Source organism: Xenopus laevis, chromosome 3L, assembly GCF_017654675.1.
Source record: "Xenopus laevis strain J_2021 chromosome 3L, Xenopus_laevis_v10.1, whole genome shotgun sequence".
Classification (NCBI taxonomy): domain Eukaryota; kingdom Metazoa; phylum Chordata; class Amphibia; order Anura; family Pipidae; genus Xenopus; species Xenopus laevis.
In genome coordinates, this window is record NC_054375.1 from 100,108,398 (window position 1) to 100,132,038 (window position 23,641).

At 40.0% G+C, this 23,641-nt stretch overlaps 2 protein-coding genes and 3 non-coding genes across 10 annotated transcripts in view; all 5 read right to left on the reverse strand.

Moving 5' to 3' along the window:
• Positions 1 to 5,667: 5,667 nt before the first annotated feature.
• Positions 5,668 to 13,242, reverse strand: rps17.L (ribosomal protein S17 L homeolog). Its single transcript, NM_001092464.1, has 5 exons — positions 13,234 to 13,242; positions 11,800 to 11,951; positions 11,296 to 11,401; positions 9,015 to 9,080; positions 5,668 to 5,790 (listed from the first exon to the last, which is right to left on the reverse strand). The coding sequence occupies exons 1-5, from the start codon at positions 13,234 to 13,236 to the stop codon at positions 5,710 to 5,712; spliced, it is 408 nt and encodes a 135-aa protein (NP_001085933.1). The 5' UTR covers positions 13,237 to 13,242; the 3' UTR covers positions 5,668 to 5,709.
• Positions 8,708 to 8,840, reverse strand: LOC121401686. The gene has a single exon (XR_005966427.1). It is a non-coding gene; the product is annotated as a small nucleolar RNA SNORA71 (small nucleolar RNA).
• Positions 11,481 to 11,611, reverse strand: LOC121401687. Its single transcript, XR_005966428.1, has one exon. It is a non-coding gene; the product is annotated as a small nucleolar RNA SNORA71 (small nucleolar RNA).
• LOC121401763 lies at positions 12,520 to 12,649 on the reverse strand. The gene has a single exon (XR_005966491.1). It is a non-coding gene; the product is annotated as a small nucleolar RNA SNORA71 (small nucleolar RNA).
• A 7,386-nt stretch (positions 13,243 to 20,628) lies between the features above and the next one.
• Positions 20,629 to 23,641, reverse strand: part of cpeb1.L (cytoplasmic polyadenylation element binding protein 1 L homeolog) — a 42,769-nt gene continuing 39,756 nt past the window's right edge. For all 6 annotated transcript variants that reach the window (XM_041585019.1, NM_001090603.1, XM_041585018.1 and 3 more), the window contains 3 exon segments: positions 23,323 to 23,417; positions 22,371 to 22,451; positions 20,629 to 22,102 (listed from right to left, as the gene is read on the reverse strand). In XM_041585019.1, coding sequence (XP_041440953.1) covers positions 21,992 to 22,102; positions 22,371 to 22,451; positions 23,323 to 23,417 — 287 coding nt within the window. In that variant the 3' untranslated portion in view covers positions 20,629 to 21,991.

Below are 23,641 nucleotides of genomic sequence, written 5' to 3' on the forward strand. Positions count from 1 at the left end.
CATGGCGCCGAGTGGGAATTAATATTGCGTTGCTGCTAATAAATAGTTGAACCAGGCGAGTATGTCGCTGCGGCAGCTTTATACAGAGCAGCCCCTATGACACCAGAGTTTGCTGATTGCTGAACTTGAACAGGAACGTCGCTGTTTGGTTTTGAGCCCAACAGTTTGGTTTTTCTAAGGCCTGTTCGGGTCTCAACTCTCTGTTCTGTCTGAAACCAATACAATAATCTGACCAATATATAAAAAACAATTCAATACCAAGATACTCACCTTGACATGGTTTAGTTATCAGGTGCAGTTCATTTATTGTTATTTCAGAAACAGAAATAAGAAAATCCTTTTTCTAAATGAGCATTGCTGTGCTTTCAAAGCTTTCTGGAAAACTGATTTCTGTATAATCAGGGTCCGACTGGGGGGCCCACCGGGACCGCTATTCAGGGCCCCTTCTGGCCCCCCTACTGTAAGGTGGCGATCGGGCCACACGCATGAATGCACACCCAGCGCACATGTGCGAACAGCGGTGCATGCGCAGAAGGCGATGCGTGGAGCTGAAAGCATTTTTCAGCATTCCTATATCAGAAGAGGGGTCTGGCCCGGCGGGGGCCCAAGAGAGTTGGGGCCCACTGGATTTTTTCCTGGTTTCCCGCAGGGCCAGTCCGACACTGTGTATAATAGATCCCATACCTGTAGTTAAAGGATTGGTCTTAATCATCAGGCAGAATAGAAAGATGTAGAGTTTCCAGGGCGTGGACATCTCTGTTCAAAACTTTCTGTCCCATTTAATAAAAATTGGACAGAAATCCAGCCAGTTGCATGTAAGTGATGCAATAACCCTAACCTGACATCATAACTCCACAGCATCATCTCTGATGTCATCATGCCCACCTCAACATCCCTGCCCCACCCACTTTGTCCGAGTTTAGCCACTGGCAAAGATGGCAACCCTAGATGTATTTCCTTGATGACCATCATGTTTGGATGATTGTGATTAGGAACACTTTTCATTTTTTCAGTTGATTGTTATAGATGTTCTACGTCACACCCTCCTGAAATGCAGCCCCCAGTAATATTTTGGGCCATAAAGATTTGAACCCCCATACGGCCTATAGTAGCACTGCACTTTGCACTCATCCACAGACCTGTCCTGTTTGAGACTCCTGCAACATAAGGGGGCAGATTTATCCAGGGTCGAATAGTAAATACGAACAGTTTCAAAACTCACAAATTCGAATTATCCAAACTCTATTCGAAATTCAAGATTTATCAAACCGTTACCCTGTGTAGGGTTGCTACCTGGCCAGTATTTTACCAGCCTGACTGGTAAAAATAGTGCTTTATGCCAATGTCATTAATAGGGAAAAAACAGAAAAGTTTAGGAAGGACGGCAATCCCTAACCCTGGGAATAATTTGAATCAGACTACGTGCCACCTAAAACCTGCCAAGATCATATACAAGTCAATGGGAGAGGTCCAGTGACCCATTTGGAGATGTTAATAGCCTTTCCTGAGAGGTTTTTTGGAGAAAAAAAATTTGATTTGGTAATATTCGTTCAAGTTTTAGACATTCACATTTTTCTTAAATAACCTATCAATCAAGTTTTGAGTATATTTAAATTTAGATTTAAAAAAAAAAAATTCACATTATCAAAATGTGAGTTGGTGAATTCCAACTTTTCCCCTTTGATAAATGTTTCTAAAAATCCCATAGGATTGAATAGAAAGTGACAATTTCTCTGTGGTGATCTTAGATCTCATTGTGATAAAACTATCCCTTGACCCAGGTGCGCTCCGCCAATGAAACGAGCGCAGGCAGCAGCGTCAGGTAAGTTTCCAGGGGAGGCAAAAAAGCCGCTCCTGTCACTTAAAAGAGCTGGATTTCCGGTTTTGAAACCGGAAATTCGGCTTTACTAGTGCGAGAGAGCGCAGTTGCGCTCTCCGCACTAGTGTTCCTGCGAGGGGCGGCATTTAAGGAGCCGCTTCAGGCAGCGTCTTCATTAGAATCGGCGCTGCCTTGACCTCTCCCTACTGCACTAGCATGATACATACCATTCCCATAGTTCCTCATTGGTGGAGTAGCACTGGATCACCTTGTCTGCGAAACAATCCCCCAGGCAGTTTCACCCCTCCTGTGACATTATCAAACCCATCTCAGCCATCTAGTCCTAATGTGGCTACCTCTGTCTACTATAGTACTCTCACCAGTGCCCTAAATGAGCTTGCTCCTATAAAAACTAAACGTTCTAGACCCAAACCACTTCAACCTTGGCATACTGCTCATACAAAAGCACTCCAAAGACATTCACGTGCACTTGAGCGTCGCTGGCGCAAATCCCGCTCAGAATCAGACTTTTGGAGCTACAAATCTGCCCTGCGCTCCTATAACACCAGCCTCTTCCAAACCAAACAAACATACTTTACTCAATAACTCCCTTTCTAAAAAACCAGCACTTTTCTCCACCTTTAACACTCTCCTTTCCCCTTCTCCACCCCCTCCATGCACATCTGTCTCTGCTCAAGATATTGCTGAGCACTTCAAAAACAAAATTGACACTATCAGAAGGGACATTACACTACTCAACCCCCCTAGACTTCCACCACCCTCCCTCCACACTCCTCAGTCTCTCCTGTGCTCCTTCACCCCTGTCACTGATGAGGAAGTCTCAAAGCTTTTGGCCTCTTCTCACCTTACCACCTGCCTGCTTGATCCAATTCCCTCAAAACTTCTCTGCAATACCAATCCTTGTCTAATCAAAGCCTTAACTCACCTATTTAATCTTTCACTCTCAACTGGACTGTTTCCTTCTCAACTAAAACATGCTCATCACCCCCATTCTGAAAAAACCCTCTCTTGATCCCTCCAATCTTGACAACCTCCGACCGATCTCTCTGCTACCTTTCATCTCTAAACTACTTGAGCGCCTAGTCTACAACCGACTAACCTCATTCCTCTCTGACAATAACCTGCTGGACCCTCTACAATCTGGTTTTTAGCTACAACACTCCACGGAAACTGCCCTGACTCGACTAACTAATGACCTTTTAACCGCTAAAGCCAACAATCATTTCTCACTACTAGGGATGCACCGAATCCAGGATTCAGCCTTTTTCAGAAGGATTCGGCCGAATCCTTCTGCCCGGCCGAACCCGAATCCTAATTTGCATATGCAAATTAGTGGCGGGGAGGGAAATCGCGTGACTGTCACAAAACAAGGAAGTAAAAAATATTTTCCCCTTTCAACCCCTAATTTGCATATGCAAATTAGGGTTTGGATTTGGTTCGGTATTCGGCTGAATCTTTCACGAAGGATTTGGGGGTTCGGCCTAAACCAAAATAGTGGATTCGGTGCATCCCTACTCACTACTAATACTGCTTGATCTCTCAGCTGCATTTGACACTGTAGATCACCCTCTCCTCCTCCAGTCCCTCCATTCGCTTGGCCTTCGTGACACAGCCCTGTCCTGGTTCTCTTCTTACATCACCAATCGTTCCTTCAGTGTCTCCTACAATGGAGTATCATCTTCTCCCCTACCTCTTTCTATTGGAGTTCCCCAAGGCTCTGTCCTGGGACCATTACTATTCTCCCTCTATACTTCCTCCCTCGGCAAATTAATCAACTCGTATGGTTTCCACTACCACCTTTATGCTGACAATACTCAGATCTATCTCTCATCTCCTGACCTCAACCCAGAACTCCTAACTCGCGTCTCCTCCTGCCTGTCCGCTATCTCTACCTGGATATCGCAACGCTACCTTAAATTAAACCTCTCTAAAACTAAAATGGTTCGCTTTCCTCCAACTAACACCAGTATCATCCCGGAAGTATCCATCATAGTTAACAATTCCACTATTACCCCCTCTCCCCAGGCCCGGTGCCTTGGGGTTATCCTAGATTCTGCCCGGTCATTCACTCCTCATATCCAGTCACTTATTAACTCATGTCACTTCCACCTAAAATACGATCATTTATCACCCAAGATGCTGCCAAAATTCTTATTCACTCATATCACGTCTAGACTACTGTAACTCTTTTAACTGGCCTTCCCCTCCAGAGACTGTCACCTCTCCAGTCCATAATGAACACTGCTGCGAGACTCATAACTCAGCAACCGCTCCTCCTCTGCCTCGCCATTCTGTCAATCCCTGCACTGGCTTCCATTACCTTTCAGAATCAAATTCAAATTAATGACACTGACTTTCAAAGCACTTCATAACTCTGCCCCACCCTACATCTCTGAACTCATCTGTTTATACTCACCCAATCGCTTACTACGCTCCTCTACTGACCTGCTACTCAACTCTTCTCTCATTACCTCCTCACATGCTTGCATTCAAGACTTTACAAGGGCTGCACCCCCCTGGAACGCTCTCCCACGGTCTGTCCGACTTTCAAGAAATCTCTTAAAACGCACTTCTTTCGAGAAGCCTACCCTCACTCTGCTTAACTACCAAACGCAACACCACATACAGTACCACATTTCTCACCCACTTAATTCGATCTTGCCCACTCCCACACCTTGTGTATTACTCCCTTCCCACACCTTGTGTATTACTCCCTTCCCTTAAGAGTGTATGCTCTTTGCATAGGGCCTTCCTCACCTTTTTGTACCTGTATTGATTGTGATGTATGTAACTCCATATGTCTATGTATATAATGCATGTGATTTAGTTATATAATCACATTTACTTTACAGTGCTACGCAATATGTTGGCGCTACATAAATACATGTTAATAATAAATAGGAAATCACCACTTGTGGCTGAATATTTGATAAAACGTCAGTGGATTGCATTGACCCTTGAATCAATACAGCAAATCGTAGCTCTTCGGAAGCTAAAATTCCAAATTCCATGATGCCTTGAAACTATTTTCAGGTCTGTTAATCAGCAGGCTTCTGCTACACTGTTGCTAGAGTCAAAACAAGCTGTACAGAGAATAGAAAGGGACAGATGTACTGCTTTTAGATATTAAAGTTTTAAATTAATGTATATTAGAGAGTTGTTTATAACATTTCCTTCAATTATGCAAAAAGGATGGAGTGAAGTTCTCCTTTAACTGAACACCTTCAACTATGTTGAAGCATTTGAGATTATTCATTTAGTGCTTTAGACCAGTGGTTCCAATTTGAGATTCGAAAAAAATAGCAATTTGCTCTAATTGATATAAACCCGAGACAATTAGGTCAAGACTTCCGGTATGTTTATTTACTGTCCTAGATAATTTCGAGCTATGACTAAATTTATACAGAAATGGCTTTACATATTTGTAACTATGTTATGAAGTAGCTGTATTTCCCTTTTCCAAGTTGCTAATCCTTCTTGGGCTGTAGCCTAGTTATGTTAAACACAGCAGATAACACATTTAAAGCAGCTTTTGGCATTTTGTCTTCTGTTATTTTCCCCATGCTCAAAAAGTGTCAAGATACTGGAACCCATTGGCATTTTCTATGAAACGGCCACTTAAAACAAAGTCATGTTTTAAATTTGTTTTGACAATTGCCATTAGCTGTATATTTACATAGGGAAGTGTATATATCCTTACACTATAATACTATACGAACAAGGGCCAAGACTACATAAGCCAAATAAAAAATGGCCTATTTTACTCAAGCTACTTGCATCACACCTCTGCTCCTTCTCCCAGTGTAATTCAATACAGACACAGTTACTTTGTTTTAACAAATTTATTGGAGACTGTATGATACAAACATTTAAACTGTGCCCCTTGGTGTTTTGAAGTTCATGCCCACAGTCGGCTGGGTGACTTGCAGGTTGGAAAGGCCGCCAAAGTCCTATAAAATGAAGTGGAGGAGTTAACTGAATACATAGAAAGTTTCATATACAGACAATTTAAGGACTGCTCCCTTTTACTAGAAACAGTGTTACAAGGAGGTCAATGAGCTATGCTGTTCCAGAAAAGCACCTAAAATAATAATTGGGGCAGTTCACATGCACCCATAACAAATCTTGCAACTGCATTTTCTAGCCAAAAAAAAAGTGCCATACAGTCTTTTTTCAATTTCCACCATTGCTAAACATTAGCTTGTTTATAAGAACTATAGTAGTGTTTCTGAAGCAAACAGATCGGCTTTACCAGCCCTGGGCAACCGTACATATTTTCATTACTTTAAAAACAAATTTTGTGTGTTATTTTTGATTGTTCACCTTTAAAGGGATGGTGCACCTTTAAGGTATAGTATGTCATAGAATGACCACTTCTAAGCAACTTTTCAGTTGGTCTTCATTATTTATTTTCTTTATTTGAATTATTTGCCTTATTCTGACTTTGCAGCTTTCAATTGGGGGTCACTGACCCCATCTAAAAAGCAAATGCTCTGTAAGGCTACAAATGTTTTGCTGTTACTTATTACTCATCTTTCTAGTCAGGCTTCTATTCATATTCCAGTCTCTTATTCAAATCAATGCATGGTTGATAGGGTAATTTGGACCCTAGCAACCAGATGGCTATAATTACAAACTGGAGAGCTGCTGAAACAAAAAAAAACAAAAAAAAGAGCTAAATAACGCAAAAACCACAAATAAATGAAAACCAATTGCAAATTGCCACTCTATATCTTACTAAAAGTTAACTCAAAGGTGAACAACCCCTTTAACTTAACTTTTAGTATGATGTAGAGAGTGATGTTCTGAGACAATCTGCAACTAATTTATCATTTGTGGTTGGCGAGTTTAGCAGCTCTCCAGTCTGCAGTTTCAGCAAGCTTGTTGCTAGGGTGCAAACTGCGCCAGCAACCATGCACTGATTTGTATAAGAGGTTGGAAAATTAATAGAAGGACCTGAATAGAAATAGTAATAAAATAAAAAAAAACAAATGTGAAGCCTTACAGAGCATTTGTTTTATAGATGGTGTCAGTGACCCTCCAAGGCAAATAATTCAGAAACTGTGAAGGCAAATTGAGATGTTGCTTAGCATTTGCTGTTCAATAACATACAAAAAGTTAACTTAAAGGTTGACCACCACTTTAAGTATTAGGCTTGAATGAAAGGCAAGTTTGAAGGCCTGAAAGGGAAGGAAATTTCCAGGAAAACGAATGCAGCATGTGGTTTGTACTTGCAAATTAAGAGATGATGTATGGTGGAAAATGTGTGTGTGTGTGTGTGTGTGTGGGGGGGGGGGGGAACTATGGGGAATTCTGACAAAATGACATCTTGTATTACAAACGACATTTAAGAAAATATTTGAATTTAAAGTTATTTGTCAAAGGAAAAAAAATATACCCCTTTTTGATGAGCTCATTTAATTGGGCTTTTGTAGAAAAAGGTGCATAACCACCATCTGAAAGTCCAGAAATACAAACGTATTCTCTCTTCTACACAAACATACCAGATTCCACAGGCTGAATAAAACCAACTACCAAAAATCCCTTAGACACACAATGTAATGCAACTCCATCCTCACCCAGTTACATTGTGAAGTGATGGATTCTGGAACTTGAAATCCCTTTACTTTGCACAAAATTTCTGCTACACCCTTTATGGAAAGCAGAGGGACTGAAATTCCAGAATCACCACTTCACAATGAAGGGAGAGGTTGCATTATGTGTGATACTTTATTTAAGGTGGAGAACTGGTGCCTGTGTACAGAGACAACTTATAGTTTCCTTTCAATCTGTGGAATCAGGCATGTTTGTAGAAAACATGTATTTGTACTTATTTCTGGAATTCCAGATAGTTTTTTATAGTTCCATATAAGTCCAAATGAATAAACTCATGTCAAATATGGGGGTATATTTTCTTTTTTAATATAGTTCCTATGGAAAGCAGTGAATTGTCTTTTTCACTGCTGGTTCTAGCTTTTAGAAGGGGTTATCAACAAACGATCATACGTTGCACATACAGGATATCTGCACATCCATGGCCATCTTAAAGCACAACACTTATTTAAATAGCCATACAAACAACTATAAATGTGGTGCAAAATCATGTCTGTTGAGCGAGTCTACACACCTAAATATATTTAAAAATACAAGCACTGGTTGAAATGTAGTTCTGATCAACAATAGTTTATGGTTAATAGGAAGTCCCAAAAAAAAAGAAAACTCTTAAAGGGTTTGTTCACCTTCAAACAACTAGCTGTTTTCAGATAGATCACTAGAAATGACTTTTTTCCAATTACTTTCTATTTTTTGTGTTAGTTTTTCTAATATTGAAGTGTAATGTCATTTTTCACCTTCTAAAGTAGCTCTGGTAGGGGTTTCAACCCTGTAACCTGTTCTAAATGGATACATTTAGTTGATACATTTCTTATCTTTGTCCCTGCTGAGCAGAATCTCTGGGTTTCATTAAAGGCAGCTGTTAGAATTGATACAATAGTTGCTAATAGTCAAGAGATGCTGCTGAGAAATGTATCAACTAAATGTTGTGAAGTTGTGAAATTGTAACAGTTTAGAGCCTGCGCCTGAATTCCTGAGCTGCCAGACAAACACCACAGAAAACAACTGAACTGAAAAAAAAAAGTGTTAGGAAGGTGAACAACCCCTTTAAGACACCTTAAGGTAGGTACAAATAAATTGCTATTTGTTAATACTTTATTCACTTACTATGTACCTCTGCAAACTAATGTTTAGGAAAGCAACCCCATTTCTGTGGTTACAAAATACTAGATAGGTTTTTATGCCTTAAATATGCATATTAAAAATATTCCACACAACTTTGTAACTGCACATGGACAGCAACATACAAAAGAATGTATGAAAGTTACAGGGTTTGGTAGGTATGTTGTGGTGACCCCCAAACACGGGAAAAACAATCATGCAATAATTTCCCTGCAGTATCAATGACCTGGCCACTAGAAGTGCCAAAATCACTTTCGAAGCAGGTATAAAGAAAAATGATTATTGGTCATAGGATATCTAAATAGCAACCATTTAAATAAAGCTGCTCAGCAACCAAGACAAAATAGTGTCATTGAATAAATGGTGTCCCTACAGCCCTGTATCTAAGTACAGATGATAGTTTATTAGTAAACATGCAAATATGAAAACAGATAAATACCAGCAGCTTCAGCATTTCCTTGGTGTCAGGATCCACCTCAATGATCTCCTGATCCAGGGCAGATACCTAAGAAGACAGAAAATTAGAGTTGATATTTGATCAATATTTTATCTGAAGGTCTATTTTAATTAAGTGCAGTATTTGTATGCCTAGTACTCCCCTGCTCCACACTCATCTTGGTGTACCCGTTATATTCTCAGAGCCCTTATGTTAAATTGACCATTATATTGATTAGTAACGGTCTAGTTCACTAAATCTAACAGTACACATACAGTGTAGCAGAGATTCTAAAAAAAATACAAAAATACAAACAGCACTTAAAGACTTAATGTATTCTTTATCACAATACTGCAAGCAGCACACATCTCAACCCACAAAAAGAACCAACTCCTAACTAAAAAACCCACTACAACCCTAAATATATTATTCCTTGTAGTCTGCTTTGTTTGGCAGGCCTTTTGGGGCAACTACTGAATGTATTAGCTAAAGCTCCACTGCAACAACCAGAATAAGACAGTTGCACGCAGAACTGATGCGCATACCACAACAGGATTTCTGCTTAAACTTTTACGGTCCACCTTGCTTAGGGGTAAATTCTACAGCCCTTAGCTCCAATATGTAAACTTCTCCCATGCAAACTGTCACTCCATCTATTTGCAAAATACACTGCTTGCTAAAACATTACAAAATACTAGAAAAAATCAGATTAACTTCACAAGTAAATGGCAGAACCAGCTAGCATTTGTATTGTAGGAAAGCCACAGGCTGGCCAAAACGGTAACATACAACCTTTTAAACTTATATGTACTATGTTCCGAGGGCACAATGAAACCCACATTCTTGAATAAATATTACATTTTTTGTCCACTTCTGATAAATGCTAAGCAGTCTACGGTTATTTATTTTTCCTACTTCCTGAATTAATCCTAGAATTTTCAGCCACAATGTGGGATTTCTGATCTTGAATAAAGAAGCTAATCAGAACAACCTTTTCAAAATCAAGTAGAAGCTACTAAACTCTAAACTTTAATTTTCAGACATGTATTTTTGTGTACTTAGAACTAGCAGAGAAGTCTATTTAACCACTTGACCGAATTATTTCCCGAGACCACTACTGCACATACACTGATCTTCATTTTTAGGATAAAAGCTAAAATTCTACCAGAAACAAGTAATTTTAAAAACAACTGTAGAAGAGATGTGGTCAAGAGACTCCTAGACATTCAATTTAGAGAAGACGTTGACGCATGGAGACAGATACAGTTATGAGCATTGCTACCACCAAGGTATCCAATTTCTCCCACCAGTTTAGCGGATATAGGCCTTCGTAATCCATGCAAACTGATCATGGGCAATATAATACGCAAGTATTATCACATCAAATTTATTATATATATATATATATATATATATATATATATATATATATATATATATATATATATATATATATATATATATATCTATATATCTATATATCTATATATCTATCTATCATCTCATCTAGCAAGAAATCAGCCATGAAAGGCCTAATGTTAGTCACATTCAGTGGTCAAAATGCCTCCTTCCCCAGATATTTCCTACTGTAGTCTATAGGAAATGCAGTGCCTAAAGCACACAATAGTACTAGTCGCAACACATTTCCCATATAATGCATGCACATTGGGCATCCTTATATCTGTTAAAGTTACACCAACACTTTAGAATCATCCCAAAGCCCTGATTTCCAAGGGATTTTTTTTCTGCAGTGGACAAGCTGCCCATTGCTCAAATCACTATGGAGCACTGAAAGCCAAGCTGCTGCCCACTTATTCCCTCTAGGGAAAAAAAATATCCTAAAGATCTCCTTGGTAAGTTGGTTCTTAATTTTCATGGTGTTATGCCAAAAAAGCATGACCTTTTAAGTTTTTAAAGGGAGTGCTGGTCTGAAGATAATTGATGTATACAAAATTACCACAATGCAGCAGTGAATGTTTGCCAGAAATGTATTTACAAGATGCTGCACACAGTCCCATGCATGGAGTAATAACTGATGCAAAGGTGTAGAAAACTTTTTTTTTTATCAAGGTTTTGGCTTCAGTTTTCTAAATTCAGTTATGGGATCATCTCAAGCTGCAACAACATTGCCCAAAACATGGTCATCCAGCTGTTGACTGTTAAGCCGCCAGATTCTGGTACTTGCAGTTTGATATATACTAGGGGTAGGTAGCCAACAGCCAAAAAGGGCTACATACGAGATTTCAGCTATTTCAAGCAACCTGTATTTGTATCCACTACTTACCTCAGGGACATAGTTATCCCTCCTTTCTCTTTCCTCCTCCTGCAGTTTGATGGAGATACCTCTGACAGGTCCTCTCTGGATGCGCTTCATAAGATGTGTGACATACCTACAAGAGAGATGGACGATAAACAGATCATAAACAAGAATCTCTACATTAAATAGATAGATAACTGTTCATAAGAGGCTGTGCAAAAGTCACAGGGTTTGGTTGATACAAAGTCACTCACCAAACACGGGAAAAGCTTTTACATTTTGCTCTTCCTGCAGTATCAATGATTGGGCCACAATAGAAACCCTAATCACTTTCGATGCAGGTTACATTTAGGTTACAGAGAAAGTTTTTTCAAAGGTCCTCAGTACAGTGAAATTTCTATCTTCCTATACTGACCAAGCACCACAGGTTACTGAACCAAACCCCCTTTATTTTAAGATATATGTATACTTCATTCTTAAATATTACCAACACAAGTTATACTTAAGTTCCACTTATGTCAAAGGTCTCACCCAGCGATCTTGTTGCGCAGCTTCTTGCTGGGGATGATGGCGATCTCCTCGCACACACGCTTGTTTGTGTGGAAGTCATTACCAAGCCGGGTGTAATATTTTTCAATTATGACCCGAGCTGCCTTTTTAACGGTCTTTGTCCTGACACGTCCCTAAAGGAAAAGTGAATTAAAGACAAAACAGGTTTAAAAATACGGACACTCAAAAATGAGGGGAAAAAAAAAGTCAAGTACAAACTAGATCAGCCTTATAATGCACTGCAGTGTAATCACAGATACCTCCAAATAACTGCAGGACACAAGACAAATTGGGGAATATAGTTTCCCATAGTTAGCGTGCCTTTAAAACATACAAGAGTGTAGCTTTTGTCACCCACAAACAACACGAAGGTGTAATGTAATACCTAGTAAAACGCAAAGGCTTGGACAACTGAAAACAAACTACTTCATTTAAGTATTTTGATTGTATCTAGGGTGTAAAAATTAATCAACACTTATAAATCAACTACTAAACAGCCTATCTGTATAGAATTTAAAATACCCCCTCCCTCCTTAAAAGAGACAGGAGCAGTGCAAGAGGGATAGAGAAATGACACCAATTATTGTATTACCTGTTCAATAACCTTATTTACAGGGATACATTATACATATATATGTATATATACAGAGCCAGCTAGGGCTATACATAGCACATGTGAAATGTGGAGTGATCAGTAAGTGATGTGCGTAAGTTACAGGGTTTGTTAGTATACTGCAACACTACAAACACGGGAAAAACTGACACATGGTGATATTCCTGCAGTATCAATGACCAGGCCACAAATCAGGCCACAATCACTTTCGATGCAGGTTCCCCCCGCAAGCACAAAAAATAAAGCTTTTAAATCATTTACATACTAATCACATAGACCATTTAATGTTCTAGTTGATATGTATGAATAAGACCATAGAGTAACGCGCAGTTTGTGGATAAGGCTGTATAAAAAGGTACCTATCACTTTGCTCTAGGCACGGGGCTTCAACCTTCACTTGTGCAGCAGATTTACAGTCAGCCATTTCCTGTTCTCCCGAACATTCCGCTGCGGAGCTGGAACCTGCACTCCCGTGATATGAAGCCCGTCTGCCGCTGAGCTAAGCGACTAACTCTACCCACAACTAATTCCCCACTCTCTTCAGAGGCAGTTTAAATCAGCAAGCGGAGCGTCCCACCATAATCCGGGACGCAAAAGGAAACCCCGAGTCCCGGGCCTCCATGACAGTTTCAGTATAGATCTCCCGTTAAAGATACTCCACCAGCCCCCGCTGCCAATACAACACCCTGAGGCTCATGCAGGAATAAAAGAACAAATTGCGGACGAGAATAGGCTGAGACAAGTCTCAGAAAAGCAGGATGGATACGGATAATCTCAGAGACAAGACTGGATTAAAGACCCACCATGTTGGCCGGAGCTGGTAGAAGAGGGCAAAGGATGCCGGGAGCGAAGCTATAAACAGGCGGAAGGGAGTGAAGCGGCTACAGTAACGCCAGCGACTCCCGGCGGCTGGGAGGATAACTGCAACAATGATTGTGCGCGAGGAAACCACAGTAAAAGCAGCGGAATTGAAATAATTAGAAAATGTATTCGGCTGCATTTTCTCAGCGCTAGAGGGAAAAGATACTTGGAAAACGAAACATACTTTGTGTTAGTGAAGCTTAAAGATATGATATTTATTGTTTATTGTTATTTTATTGCATGATGAAAATACGTACTTACCAATTAGTACTGTAAGCACAACTTTCTAGGTCCCACACAGGTCTGAACTGACTATCAAAATATGGCCTTATATTTCACATACACACAGGCCCAAGCAGCCCCCACCAGTCCAATAAATAGTCAATAAATGGTGCCTGTCTATGGCTCCCCAACCTCTTTTACTCGTCGCCAGCCACATTGGGAGCAACACAAGCATGAAAAAAAGTTTCTGGGGTGCCAAATAAAGGCTTCAATTGGCTATTTGGTAGAACCTATGTGGTCATAGGGTTGCCACCTGTCCTGTAAAAATGATGGCTGACCCCAATGTTATTAATAGGTAAAAAAAGTAAAATATATATCAAGGCTGGTATTTTTTTCCAGAAAAGGTGGCAACCCTATTTGTGGACAGCCTACAGGAGGCTTTACTAGCAGTACATATGTTTTTTTATACAATTAAAATTTGCCTCCAAGCCTGGAAGTCAAAAATAAGCCCCCGCTTAGAGGCCTCTGAGAAAAACATCAAAGGGGTAAGTGAGCAACAGGTTGCTTGCGAGCCACTGTTTGGTGATCACTGGTCTATGGCATCTTACAGCAGCTCCACTGCATTTGCCAGAACCTACAGAATGTCAGCATGCGCCTGGCCCCACAGGCATTGTCCCACCACAGGCAGGGGCATTTCTGCCATGAGGCAAGTTGAGCACCTTGCCTCAGGCAGCAGCTCCCCAGAAGTCACCAGAGGCGGCAAAAAGTCGCTCCTGGTAACTTTAAGAGCCGAATCTCTGGTATTTAAACCAGAAATTCGGTTTTTCTAGCGCAGAGAGCGAAACTGCGATGCAGCCCCCCCCGGACCCCTTGGTCGATTTTAAGGTAACCACAATGGGCAGGGGGGGGGAGTATTTTCAGGCGGTATCACATGCTGAAACGCGCCTGACCGCAGGCATCATCATTTACACTTGTCTGTGAAGGTTCTCTTTCATACAGGTCATGGTATATCTATAGTAATAAGTCAAATCAACTAGACAGGGGCGATCCGTGGGCTGCTGCCGCCTGAGGCAGCAACCCCTATGCCGCCCCCCTCTCCCTCTCCACGCTTAAAAGTTTAGCGTCGGAGCAGCTCAAAAGGGGCTGTATCGCTAGTGCTATGAGCAAGTACTGCACTTTCTGCACTAGCAGAGCCGAATTTCCAGTTTATAAACCGGAAATTCGGCTCTTAAAGTTACAGGAGGTGTCTTTTTGCCGCCCCTTGTAACTGGCCGTTCACTGCCGTCTGAGGCAAGGTGCTCACATTGCCTCATGGCAGGAACAGCCCTGCAAATAGACTTGCTTTATTTTCCTTTTCCTTGAAGATGTTTCGCTAGTCATCCAACTGACTTTCTCAATTCAGAATTGTGCTGCCTGTTCTAGCCATGACTTAAATTCTGTCCACTGTTTTGTCTCTATGCTCAGGTTTACGTAGATATTTCCAGTTGATTTGACTTATTACTATAGATATTTCATACAAATAGTTATCAGTGCATTACTGGGACCCATATACTTTATGCCCCCCCCCTTGCAGTTCTAGGATCTGCTTTCTCTGTATGACTATAAAGATTTTCATTCATCCAGGTAGTATATCTAGTATAGGTAATTCTAAAACAACTGGACTTGCTGAGTAATCGTTGCTTTCTATGTTACTGTCCCCTGTGGACAACCCATTTTTCATTTCTAACCATTAAATGATATGACAAACCCTGGCTGTTTTTAAAAATCAGGCATGAGCTGCATCATGATCAAAGGAACACCATTAGACATATTCAGGCAATGTGCAAAGCACACAAGCAGCTGGAAAAGACAAATTTTACCTACAATGCAATATTTTCCAGGGTCATTGCAAATGATTGCATATTAGTGTGTGCTGCACTATTAGCTGATTTAGAACATGATCCAATAGGTGCAAGGCAGTTGCATGTGTAGGTTTAACATGCTAAGGCAGTGATTCCCAAACAGTAGTGCAAAATGTTGCACGGCAACCCCTTGGATGTTTCTCCCAGTGGCCTCAAAACAGGTGCTTATTTAAAATTCCTAGTTTGGAGGCAAGTTTTGGTTGCATAAAACACAGGTGTACCAGGTCTAAATAGTGACTGTCTATGCCATCTTACAGAAACCCCTCTGCCATTGGCCAGAACCAACGGATTGCAAAACGAGGCCTGAGTTGTACTACCAATCATAGTTCATGAAGGCTGCCAGTCCACATAGGGGTTATGGAATGACCAATCACATCACTTATTTTGCACCACCTAGGAACATTTTATAACATTGTTTCTCAACTCTTTTTACATCTGAATATGGCTCATGGGTAAAAAGGGTTGGGGGACCCCAATTTTAAGGCAAACCTGGAAGTAACACTGCCTCAAAAACGGTGTTTAATTTTAAGGCTCGTTGATGTTTATGCACCAAGCTGCATTCTACTGCAGTAGGCTGAATATTTGCATTGGCACTTTACACTAGTTGTTAGGCGTGTGTATCGGCACCACTGGTAACAAAGGTTTTTATTTAGATTTTATTCATTTTTCAGGAGGAAGAGAAATACTACTCCTCTTTCTATTAAGGCCCTCTGCTATTCATATTCCAGTCTCTTATTCAAATGATTGTATAGTTGCTAGGGTAATTTTAGCAACCAGATTGCTGAAATTGCAAACTGGAGAGCTAAATAACTCAAAATAAAACAACAAATAATAAAAAATGAAAACTAATTGCAAATTGTGTCAGAATATCACTCTGAACATAATACTTAATTTAATTTAAAGGTGAACAACCCCTTTAAGGTAGTGTTTGAAAGGAGAGAAAAGCAAGGGAGATGACAGAGTTAGTCATAGTAGTACAGACCCCAGTCCTTGATGGTTATGGAATTGGTGCAGGACCTCGCACACCCTAAGTAATAGATGGCTATGGCCCTTCTTAATGGTTATGGCCCTTCCTCTCTCAAACACAGACATGCAGCCTTGGGGGGCATGCGCAAACGGCCATCGCTGGCCTCGGGGTGGCGATCTGTGGACGGGACCAGAAAAAAATGGTGTAAAGTCAGGGAAATGTATTATGCATTATATATTGGTGGGCCCACATGGAAAAACTTAAAATTAGGGTAAGTAAAATGGAGGCTTCAATGTATGTATCCAGCTGCAACTAGAACTGTAGAAGGAATAACATTCTACAATCCGCTGACTAGTAATTTTGTTGAGAAAGTAGAAACACCAAGTGTTGTCCTGGTAATAAGTTTGTGTCACTAATAGAATGGCAATGGTATGCACGTGCAACAGTTACTAATTTATAAATCTATAAAAAAGCGGTTGTTAGGTTTGTGTGGAAACCAAAATATGGGCACAAGTAATTTGTGTAATATGTTTTCTTCCTTGCCCCCCCTGGAAAATTTTCTGTGGATGCCCATGTAAGTGAAGGGTGAGATTTGCAATGAATATGTATTTGTATTCATCCTGACCAAATGTTGGACCTTCAAGGAGGCTTTGGGCAAAGGTTAGACCTTCAAAGGGGAACTTGACCAATGCTAGGACAATCAAGATGAACCCTGGCCACACTTTGGACCTTCAAGGAGGCTTTTGGCAAATGTTGGACCATCAAAGGGGACTTTGACCAATGGTAGGACAATCAGTCCTGGCCAAAGGGTGGACTTTCAAGGAGATTTGGGCAAAGGTTTGACATTCAACCAATGGTAGAACATTCAAGAGGGCCCCTGGCCAAAGAGTGAACCTTCAATAAGATTTTGCTCCTCCCCAAACTACATTTATTGTTCTTTAAAGGAATCTGTCTAATAAAATATACTTTTGTGATAGACAATAGATTTACTGCTACAATCAAATCATTGCTTTTTAAGGTTATCTCTTCTCTATCTTATCCCCCATCTTATCCATCATGGGTGGTCAAACCATTTAACCCCATTGGCACATAGCGTTTCATGTTTATGAAAAAGGATGTTGAGCCATTTATGGCACAGTGTAGCATCACATTGCAAATGTATGCATAATCATTTACACCATCCCAGGCAGTGGCATAACTAGATATTACTGGGCCCCACAGCAAATGATTTTTAAGGCCCCCAAAAAGTTTAGAGCTTGTCTTGTTTTACCAATATTAATTGAAACTGTATACCTCCTGGGCCCCCTTCAGACTCAGGGTCTCCTTCCTCTATAGTTACGCCCCTGATCCCAAGCATTGCAATAATTTTGAGTATTGCTCATGAGTTAATGTGGCCACCCCTATGGTTCACAGGGGCTTGGCCTAATACCAGGTATGATTAGCATAAAGTACATGACCCAATACTCATTAATAGCACTGGTTGCTATCCAGATGTTCAAAACACTGACTCTGATATAAAGCCTGCCTTTAAAAATGGATTGCTGGGAGAGGGAAAGCAAGAAACGTTATTATTTCAAAAGACATATAGAAAGTTTCTAGTTTCCATTAGGTGAAAAGTATATTAAATGTTCAGTGTCACAATAGTTCCCCTTTAAACTTTAATGGTTTTTATGGAAAACTGTTGTCAAGGCAGAACCTTCAGTTGCCAAAGGATTGTCAGCTGCGGGAAGAGAACTGCATGCAAGAGAACATACGCAGACCAGGAAGTCATCAGGGGAGAGCCTTTCAGATCTATTTTCCTTTGCTTGCAAGTCAGTAGTCTATCTTATCTTACTCCTAAGGGCTGAACTGGTAAACTTACAGACTCTAAGCCACCAGAACTTCGCAGCTCACGTTGCCGGGTCCCTCTTAAATATGCATAATTCATGAACCCGACACACATTGAGTGTCTTTGCCGGTAGCGTGACATGCTGCATTTCTGTTTCCAGGTTCTTAACCCGTTACCTTTCATTGCAACGAGTAGTCTTATCTGTCAGAGATACAGTCTTTGATTTTTCAGCGTGGCCTTCGTTAATTCTCAGTGTCAGCAAATCAACTGACATGGCCGCAGTGAGTAAAGGACCATTAGGGGTTGTCATAGAAACAATGTGACATAATAATGGCTGGTGCAGATCAGAAAGTCATCAGGGGAGAGCCAATCAGATCTATTTCCCTTTACCCCTAAGGCATGAGCGTCCACAGATAGGGGCAAGGTGGGGGCACCCCTCTAATTTTGTTATGATGCATAATTTCCGTTTATCCAATAAACTTTATGTCACTGCTGAAACACTACAGTTTCCATAAGGCATTTTCTATATTAAAAGGAAGTTGCTACTTTGAAAGCTCAGCCAATAATAAAAACTTCAAAAAAAATTTAAGAGGGGTTCCCAAATTCTGCCCTGCTAGGCCAGGGAATTTGACTTCTAAGATAATTGGTTCATGGCACTTCTTGGTGGGGAAACAATCACCGATTGGTACGCCTGCCATAACAGCATCCAATATCTGTTCTAACCATGTCAGGATACTGATAATTATTCTAACCTGTGCTACTTGCCATCACTCTACCTGGATGCAGATTGTTAATATGTATTTTCTATAAACTAAACAAGACACTGTTTGTGAACATCCGTGTCCTGTCCTTTAAGATCCTGACTATAAGTCTATTTTGCTGGGCTGAGGCTTGCCCATATGCTGCTATATAAAATGCTACCCTCCCCCAAATTTGTCTGGATTCATAGAATATACCCATGCATCATTGCCATAGTTTGTCTGGATATTGCTTATAAAGCCGTGCTTCCTTAACAGTGCTGCCAAATCTGGGCAATCCAAACAGAGCTTGCCGGGATATTGATAATAAAGACTTGCTTCTTGCCTAGAGCCTCCAGGGATATTGACAATAAATCAGTTTCCTGCTCAGAAACCTATGTATATAGACACATTTTATGCATATTGGTAAAACCATGGGGCAATGACAAGTAAGCAGTGTAATAAATTGTGTTAAACACCAATTTATTAAACTGTATTTTACATTGTGATATTTACGTTGTCCGTAGTGAACCTTGAAATCCATTAAAAATAAGTAGTGCGGTATTGATGGTGTATTTTAAACTGGTATATAGGTGGAATGAATTACAACATATGAGCCGTAATTTTTTTTTTTTTTTTTTTTACAACTTACAACTAAAACACAGATTAAATACATTCTGAAAAGGATGCGTTCTCACTCTCCATCTGTAGATAATACATCATTGCGGCCAACAAACTTACAAGCCAGGAGGTCTGGGTGGCATGCTAGAGAATATTCAGTGTAGTACGACCCCTAATCAGGGAGGTGCCAAAAGGTGCAGCATGGTACGGTGGAGAACAGCCCAGAAACACAACGAACACCTTGACCTCCTGACAGACCTGGAGAATTATAAACTCCCCCACCTTTCCTTCATTTGAAAGTAGTTCAATAGGATCTACTTTCCCCATGGAGAAGCCTCCCTAAACAGGACTGCTCCAAAGAGTGATCTTTATGTTGTCAGAGCAGTATTAAAGTGTGATGAAATGCAGAGTTTGAATATTTATGCATAGTTCATAAGGCAGTTCACCTTTGAGTTAACTTTTTGTAGAAAATTTTGTATCCTTAGCACTTTTACAACTTGCTTGTTCATGTGGAGGGGTGGAGCTTGTGAAGAGGGTACTTTAAAGCAAACACCCTGCAGTGCCCAAGTCAAAACTTAAAAAAAAAAAAAAACAGACTGCTTCAATGTCAGAGAAACAGCACAACTGTAAACATTCATTAGCCAATACCTTTTTCCTGTGCTCTGTATATCTTGTCATGTCCCATTTTTTCTGCAGGTAGAGGTTGGCAGCTGGTAAAGTTGGTTGGCTTAGTACATGTTGCATGGTTAAATTTAACCCACCATGCACATCTGTAGAGCAATGCATCATGCCTATTTCATGATGAAAGTGCTTCCAGCATTTAACATACTATACATATTTAGGGAGAACTAACTTAAGTCTTATCTTGTGAAGTTTGTCATGATTAACCATATTCACTAGTGTAAATGTAATGCAAAATACTTTATGGCAACATTATAAGTTGCTTTCAAAGGCAATATTGACATAAAAAAATATTGCACTTTCTGGTGTCAGTCTCTTTAAATGCAGTATTATATGCACAACCTGCCCTAACTCTGGTGTATAATACAATACAACACATACTGCTTCAACGTGTTTATTTTGTGCCAAAAAAAACAAAGAAAAACAAACAAAACTACACCACATCCATAGATTAAGTGCATCTTCTGCTTGCATAACTACAATGAGGTAGAGACTTTACACACAGCTTCACAGATATACCCTGCTTAGGGCAGCTAGGAAGTAGAATTAGCTCAGCATGTTCTGGATAAGAGGGAATACAGAAAACTGGGGTCTTTGGCACAGAGCTTACAATTTTAAGGGGGGCTATAAATAAAAATTAAGGACACAAAATTGTAAAGGCCTGCAACAGTTTGCATAAGTCAGTTATTTCCACAAAAAAAAAGAAGAAAAACAGAGCATGGGCACTTATTCCCTCCAGGAGAAAGGTGTTGTGCCATCTCTTGCCTCTACCCCATTCTCAAGACATATCACAGCCCTTTTTGTCCAGCCAAATACAAACAGAAAGTGATTAAAAACTCTACCATCCCCTTAAGTGCAAATTAAAAAAGTGCAACAAATTTCCTTAAAACTATACACACACTGTCATAATCTGGTTCAGTCAAGGCCTTAAGTCTGTCCTTTTGGTTATAAACTCTGTTGTACAAGGAATTTATGTAGGTTTATTTTCTTAACCAGCAGCTCCCAGAAACTGAACTTTGCAATAATGTTAAAAGCTGCCAGGAAAAGAAAACAAAATATAATGGACTTAAAAAACGTCTTTAAGAGTGTAAAAAGGAACTGGTAAAAATCCCACAGGGGTAAAAATATGAAATATGATTTGGTTTAAAGAGCAAATTCTGCTATTGTTGTTACAGTAAAAATGTCAGCTAAACTAGTTTATGTAGTTCAGATGGGACATCAAATAAATTGGAAGGCACTGTATGGCAACAGCAAAACATGGGAAGATTAATGTAATTTGCATCATCACCAGCAATATTGCAAGGAATGTAAAAGAAGTGCCTGTAATAAAAAAAAAAAAAAAAAGTTAACCAAAAGCAGAGGCATCATTAGCCATAAACCTTAAGAAAACAAGGCCATGAACATTGCTTACTTTCAGCAATTGTTGTTTAGGCCCAGTCTGGGAACTGCAATTAAGTCCTGAGAAGGAAATATCCTCTCAATTTTTTTTTTTTTTAAAAGAAAAGCAAAAAACCTGGCAAATCTCAAGTGTGCACTAGTGTGAGAAAACTACCACAAGGTACAGCAAGTGCAAAAAAATAGTGACATTCTCCCCACAATCCACTGATTGCTGATCTATTCCTGGAATAAAAAAAAAAAAAAAACTAGTGCTTCCAGTGCTAGAGGGAGAAAATTCTGAACACTCTTGTTAGCCCAACATATCCAGTTGTGTCAGATTTTTGGACCAATGTTGTTCCAATGTCTTTAGCTGGAGTCACGACTTTTCTGATTACGCATGAGAGGGCGGTGGTGGCGCAGGATTTCCATAGAGTGCTGCCAGTGCCAACAGGAACGGCAGAAATACTTAAAGCAAACCTGAAAAAAAAAAAAGGTAAAATTAAGTATGCCTACCCACCATTATGACAGACCAGCATAAACAGTAAAGTGAAAGAAATTGGTTTAAGACAATTTGTCAAGGCTAAGCAAGATACTCAAAGGATGTTATTTGGCAGGGATAATGGTACAGATCTACAAAAAAAAAAAAAAAAAAAACAGCAAAACCAATGAAAGCATAACCTCCCCCATATCAGCCATTGTTAAGGCACTGGTAAACTTATTTTGAGAACAAACAAAATGGTGTTACCTGGTCTCTGCAGAAGAATGGCCCAGGCTGAGCATTGCACACCTGGCAAACAGAGTCTTCCAAATACGGATCAATTTGAACCTGAGATTTAGAAAAATCCAGTGAAAATCTCAATGTTCAGTGTTTAATCTGTTTATAAATCTATTCATATAAAGCAAATAGGTTTTCTTTGCACAGGCAACAGAAGTCTATGGAACAGTAGACTGAGGCAATAATTTTAAGTTTACCATGAAATTTACATGTGAATTTTAGGTAATGGAAACTGGTTAGCACATTACTGTGGTGATGTTCAACTACAGAAGTAACTGAAACCTCTGGCATTACAAAGGAACATGTAAGAGCATAAGAGAACATGGAGGTTGGCAATTGCCATAAAGTTCCATGTACATTGAGTGTGGGATCCGCTGCAGTCAGACTGCATTTTTTTCTGCAAGCTGATCCACTGCCTACTGCTGCCTGCTTTTAGCTACATGAGTGGGATCAGCCCGAAAATGCCTGCCTATGACTTTATCAGCCGATCCCTGCTTCATGTAGCTACAAGCAGGTGAAAGCTATGATCAGTACAGTTATAGGGAAATGCAGAAGGGAACATTTGTATATCCAGCAAAATGTAAAGGCTCCTCATAGCATGGTCAGGTCTGTTACACAATATCCACTAAAGATGTGGTGTAGAATATTGAAAAAATGTTGCCCACCATTAAGCAAATTCAAAATCAAGTAGGGTTATGAGGGTGTAACAAAAAAAACAAAAAAAAAAACGCAGTAAACATGGCCGCATGAGCACTCTGGAGGAAAGACCATGGGTACAAAACATGTTGCATTTTATCTTCCAATAAGTTATAAACACTGGAATTTCAACCTCAGTAGATTGTACCAGTACACAGATAGATATGCTATGAATGATGAGATAAGAGTGCACACATTTAAAAAAAATATAAAAAAAAACCCCTACCTTTTTTGTAAACTTGGCAGTTTTTATTTCCACAAAAGCAGCACTCACAGCTTTCAGGTAACTGCGCTGGTTATTGAAGGTCACACGACCGGACCCTTAACACAAGCATGAAAAAGGTTTGCCGTTAGAGAGGCACTGTTAAATATTTTAACTAGACAAAAAAAAAAAAATCTATATTCTGCTGTATACCATTCAGCTGTGCAACACAGAAAAGGGGACTGTAGGTTACTCACAGTTAAAACCTTTCAGATGTTTGTGGGACACCAGGACCATGGAGTATCATCCACCACCAGAAAATACTAGGACTCCCCCATGCTTG